This window comes from Falco naumanni, chromosome 5 (genome assembly GCF_017639655.2).
Source record: "Falco naumanni isolate bFalNau1 chromosome 5, bFalNau1.pat, whole genome shotgun sequence".
Taxonomy (NCBI): domain Eukaryota; kingdom Metazoa; phylum Chordata; class Aves; order Falconiformes; family Falconidae; genus Falco; species Falco naumanni.
In genome coordinates this window covers 83,548,167-83,554,166 of record NC_054058.1, presented here as the reverse complement: position 1 = coordinate 83,554,166, position 6,000 = coordinate 83,548,167, and the positions used below count along the sequence as shown (strand labels likewise).

The 6,000-nt window shown below is 37.4% G+C and overlaps 1 protein-coding gene across 2 annotated transcripts in view; it reads left to right on the top strand.

Annotated features, from left to right (window-relative positions):
* Window positions 1-530: 530 nt before the first annotated feature.
* SLC13A1 (solute carrier family 13 member 1) overlaps window positions 531-6,000 on the top strand; it is a 29,113-nt gene continuing 23,643 nt past the window's right edge. For both annotated transcript variants that reach the window (XM_040596527.1, XM_040596526.1), the window contains exons 1-3: window positions 531-646; window positions 2,337-2,465; window positions 3,171-3,307. In XM_040596527.1, the coding sequence (XP_040452461.1) occupies window positions 548-646; window positions 2,337-2,465; window positions 3,171-3,307 (365 nt within the window). In that variant the 5' untranslated portion in view covers window positions 531-547. The remainder of the gene's footprint in view (window positions 647-2,336; window positions 2,466-3,170; window positions 3,308-6,000) is intronic.

The window sequence follows — 6,000 nt, the reverse complement described above, 5'->3', positions numbered from 1 at the left end:
CCTTTTGCTCAAAGCAGAACAAAGTTCAGAGCTTGGTGAGGTTGCTGAGAACCTTGTCTTATCAAGTTTTGAATATCCCCACAGACTGAGGTAAAGAATTTTTAATTCTTCTCAGTAAAATGATCTTGCATATATTTTCACGTAATGCCATAACTGGTTTTGGACATATATTCTATGTATATTAGATGTTTCGATTTCCTACTGAAACCACCAGTGACTGGGAGAGCACCGGAAATTTTTGGTTATCTAGTCATCTAAAACATGCTTTGATTACATAAAGATGTTATAAGGAAGGGCAGGGGGAGAAAGTCATGAGGAGGCTGACATCTAACCTTGGTTTATGATGAACGCTTATCTTATCAACCTACTGTTAATAAACTCACTAAAACAATAAAGATCAAGATTTAATTTTAACTTGGTTTACTGGCCTGCTTTAGCAATGGCTAAAGGTGATAGCTTGGAAAAATATTAATCAGAGTTAGCTATTTAAAGTCAGACCTATTTTTTGGCAGTCTCTGCAGGAAGGTTAATCTACCAGTCATCAACCATGAAGATTCTTAGCTACCTCCTGGCTTACCGAAGGTTCCTGCTCATTGTTCTCACCCCACTGCTTTTACTTCCACTTCCACTTATCATCAAAACCAAAGTAAGTGACCTACTTTGAGAGGTAATTATTTTGCATTTGTATGTTAAACCTGCGGTTCCCAGATCTTTTCAGAATCAGAATGGTTTGGGTTGGAAGGGACCTTGAATGACTTCATGATGTTTGAATTGGGATTTCTTTTTTGTTGTTGTGGTCAGCTCACTGTATTTACATAGAAATGTAGAGAAAACAACAGCTTTAATGTATGATTCTGTGCTGGTTACATGAAGTTCCAAATTATATATTTGTTTTCTTGTTCAGAAAATGTTTTTTTTTTTTTTCTCGTTTAGCATTCTAGCCACTTTTAAACAGCTCTGTATGATTGACAATGGAGATAAATTGTCGGGAAGACACTTGCAATTACCTTTGTATTTGATGATGGGTTTTATTAAGTTCATCATATATTGTGTTTTCTGATAGCAAATGACTGGAATCTGATATTAGAAATTCCCTCTCATTCCTAAATAAAGCAAAAGTTATGACAGGACACCTTAATTTTATTTTACTTGAAATAAATTCTTCTAGCATTCAATAACTCGTGATAAATCCAGGCTGATGAAACAGCTATCTAAAAACATTATTAGTGATTCTATTTGGTACAGCTTTGATGCCAGTGGAATGAAATGGAATTCTCATGTGATGTGTTATCACACATGTGTTATACATATCACGTGTAACAATACACAAAAGTCCAGTTCAGAAGTCCTTGCACCACAGAAAGGTAATGGTTACAGAAGAACAGGCTTCATTCTTGTCTCACATCACAGTTTCAATATTTCAGTTTCCTCTCTGAGAGAAAATTCTTGAGAAATTCTTAATGACATAGGACTTAAGTAAGATGAACATTTCCTAGGTGATAAATCAATTGATACTGTCAAATTGTTTCATACATAACACAAGATTCCCCCTCAAATTAAATGGTAACCGTAACTGACTGACTTGGATTTAATGTTGTTTTCCAGTCAGAGGTTCCCAGATCCTTTTCATTAAGTTATTCCTTTCCAAATACAAACCATCTCTGCTGCTGCTGAGTAGTTCTGTGCCTTAACCAGTGGCATTAAAAGTTCTAAACCATTTTCCTCAAGAGCAGAAATATAAATAAAAAATAAAAAAAAAAAGAAAAAATCCTGTTTCACAGGAGTTCGAATAAAAGACACTCACTAAAATTACAAGTCTTAAAAGCGAACATGTTTCTTGTCAGTCTTGCACTATGCTTTTAATATTAGATGTTATCCTTGCCTTATTGATGCTGATGACAAAACTTCATTGATTACAGGAGAGACAAAATGTGACCTATTATTGACTACAAGTACTCCTAGAGGTTTGAAGATTTGCTTGCAGCTGCAGACCATTCGTGATTTATGTTAATTCATCATCTGAGAATGGCACAGAATGACCTATATAATTAATTACGTTTGAAGGCAAAAGCAGCTGACTTTTTTCCACTTTTCATAAGTCATAGCATTTAAATAATTTTACTATTTCTTAGGAAAAAATCTTTATTTTACAGACTGTTTCATACTCAGCAGGGTTATCAATAGGAGGCAACAAGCACCCTAAATTCAGGTCCCTTGACTCATACTTGTTCCAGGTGGGGGGAATCTCTCTACTGACATAGCTGGATTTTTTGCAGTTGTGATTTTTTTTCCTGGATGATCCACTCATATTTCTGTTGGTGTCTTTTGTATTCTAGGAAGCAGAATGTGCATACACATTGTTTATAGTTGCCATCTTTTGGCTCACAGAAGCTTTGCCACTTGCTGTTTCAGCTCTGCTCCCTGCCTTTATGTTCCCATTGTTCGGTATAATGGAATCCAAGCAGGTAAACCTTTTTCCTCTCTCTATCATATCGTGGATTTCAATGACAAAATCTCCAAAGAACCATATAATGCTGAAACCTGATAGGGAATCCATGGATTTGCTGAGTGCCAATCACAGCAAGCTTCCTCAAGGCTTGTTTACATGCTTTGACCTCAGAATTTGTTGATTTTTATTTAATATTTTTTTCTAGGTTGTGATTCAATGCTTAGATGCCAGTCAATGGAAAAATGCTAGATAGATATAAAATATCCTTAAGGTTACAGAAGTGAGATGACACACTAAAGACCCCATGCGTAAAATGCAAAATGCTGAGCAGGTATCTTCATATCAAAGAGGAGACACCACAGATGATTATACTCCAAGTCTGTGTTTAAAATTGTTCTTTCTTCTGTTGGATAGATGACTAAATTAACAAAATCGGCATTTCACTTATGATTTAGTTTGGATGTGAGATGTGACTGATGATCTTAGCTTGTTCATATCCTAAGCCTTCTTTTTCATTTTGTTTTAACACTGTACACTTTAGTGCAGTTACTCTTGTATCATTCGTTAAATGAAATTAACAGACTAAATTTAAGCCAAAAAAATTTCTTGGTATTTATGTCAATATATACCCTTAATGATTTATTTTCATTAAAATAATAATACAAAATACTAATAGAAAGTCACCGTTTCATTAAAAAAATGGGTTTTGTTTTTATTTCAGGTGGCATCTGCTTATTTTAAAGACTTTCATCTGCTGCTTATTGGAGTAATTTGTTTGGCAACATCAATAGAAAAATGGAATTTCCACAAAAGAGTGGCTTTAAGAATGGTGATGCTGGTGGGTGTCAACCCTGCATGGTATGTGCTAAACAATGTCTTGAAGGACATTAATACTTGTGGAAAGCTATGTATTCCAGAAATGCCGGCTGCTTTTTCTGTAGTAGAAATCCAGCCTTTTCTACTCAAAGTAGATATTTGAAATTATACGATTGATTTGTAGGTGACACTTTATTATTTTGTTGAAATCCTAATTCAAAGTTCCCTGCAGTGATCCTGTTCATAGTAAGGAACCTTCAGAAAAAAACCAACAAACAAACAAAACAAAACAAAAAACTGATGAATTTGTGGATAATGTAAGAGTCCTGTTTCTTAAGGGTGGTTAGTACGTTACATATCTGATGCCTACAACTGAAAATCTGTGCTACGCTTCTTATTAATTTGTATTTCAATACTGTTTGCAAAATTCTGGATGCTTCACAAAAATACAAGAGTTAAAATGTACATTGAGGAAATAAAAGTCATAAAACTAAAAATGTGGTGCAGGAGGGAAAACACAGTAAGCACATCTTTATTTATGTCTTTTTCTTTGTCTACATATAAAGAAAATATCAGAGTAGGAATTTCCCCAGCTGGATGAGGTGATGAGGGAGATGAAATCACACACTCTGTACTTATTTAGTATCAGCGTACATCTTATGAAGTGAAAAATCTTCTCTTTTCTTGCCTTAAAATCTTGCAGAAAAGTTTTAGGCCAACAGAGTCATCTGTCAGCACACTGGTGAGGCTGCAGATAAGATCTGTAGAGTGAGCCTGGCTTCCCAGAATACATGATGCTTATGACCTTTTGCCAGGAAGCAGTGACAGGAAGCAAAAAGTCAGAAAAATAGAAACCCCAGGTCTAAACAATTAGATGTCTCTTAGATGATCATGGAAACGCTGGAGTATTTCTATTCTGCAGTGATTTGTCTGTCCTAATATTAAACACCACATGTATTTTTATTTTTTCTGCATCTTTTGATAGCTGGTAGCTTTTTTCTTTTTCTTTTTCTTTTTTTTTTTTTTGACAAAATGCTCCTTACATTCTTGTTCAACAGCCTCCCGTTATCTTTAGCTGTATTCTTGAGCTATGTGGTTTTAGTTATTTCAGCTTCTCTTTTCTTGATTACTCCTAAATCCTCACCTTTTGGCTGAAACCTTGAAAGGGACAACACAAGTGGATGGCATGCTGAGCTAAGCTGAACACTGCTGGGGAACTTGCTGTGGACACAGAAACCTGCAGCCAGCTGCTGAGGATACCTAGAGCAACTCCACAGACAGCTTTGTAACCCTGAGGAAGCAGTACCCCTCATAACTATCTCATCTCTACCATGTTTCCTGATTATGACAAAAGGATGATAAGATTATGATAAGATGATCTGTGAAGGAAAGGATCCTCCCACCTCTCAGCATCTGCTGCTCCTTAGCTGTGCCCACTGCACAGTGATGCATGTTGCTCTCAGTGCATAGCCCTCCTCCTCCTCCGCTAGCAGGAGACCCCGGCCAGCCTGTGCATGCTGGAGCCTCATCCAGCCAAAGATAGAGATATCACAGCATGAGGTTTCTACATTAGAAGTCATGGGGGATGCAGCACTGGAAGTAGAATAGCAGGAGTCTTCTGGATTTTGCATTCAACGTTCTTCTGGAGAAACTGGCTTGTATCAGAAGTAGCGTGGGCGGAAGGACTAGGACAGCATTTGCTCCTTTGTACTCGGCACTGGTGACACCACACCCCACATACTGTGTTCAGTTTGGGGGCCCTCACTACAAGAAGGACGTTGAGGTGCTGGAGGTGTCCAAAGAAGAGCAACAAAGTTGGTGAAGGGTCTGGAGAAGCAGCTGAGGGAACTGGGTTGTTTAGCCTGGAGAAAAGGAGGCTCAGGGGGGAACCTTATCAATCCCTACAGCTGCCTGACAGGAGGTTGCAGGCAGGTGGGGGTCGGTCTCTTCTCCCAGGTAACAAGTGATAGGACAAGAGGAAACAACCTTAAGTTGTGTCAGAGGAGGTTTAGATTGGGTATTAGGAAAAATTTCTTCACTGAAAGGGTGGTCAAGCATTGGAACAGGCTGCCCAGGGAAGTGGTGGAATCACCATCCCTGGAGATGTTTAAAAGACGTGTAGATGTGGCACTTAGGGACATGGTTTAGTAGTGGATTTGGCAGTACTGGGTTAACGGTTGGACTCAATGACCTTAAAGGTCTTTTCCAACCTAAATGATTCTATGGTTCCATGAATCCCAAAAGGCCTCCCATCATTTCAGTTATGTCATCTGGTGTGCAGACTAGCAAGGAAAGCTGAATACATCTATGCAGCCTGCAAGGACTAGAACGGGTAATAAAACATCGACTGTACATTACATAGCAAAGAGTGATTTTATAGTTGAATGTAAATGAAGTTATCATCCAAGGTTCCATGCAGAATATTTTTTAACAGCACAGGGAGAATAATGCAGGAAAACTGGGGCTGAACAGGTTAGGATGTATTTTATTATTTTAAAATAAATTTTAAAGTCACTTATCAGAATATACTACACTGTACTAAATGGTCACCTGACCATCAGTCCATCATATACTGGAAATTTATGATGAACAATTTTGAAAGATGGTAGTGAATATCTTAATTTGCTTTGGTTTAAAATCCTCTTGCAAGTACTAAAATTATATTTCTCTACAATTTGAACATTCATATTCAGTGTGCTTAGCCTGAGCAGTATTCTCTACATAAAAATTTCTCC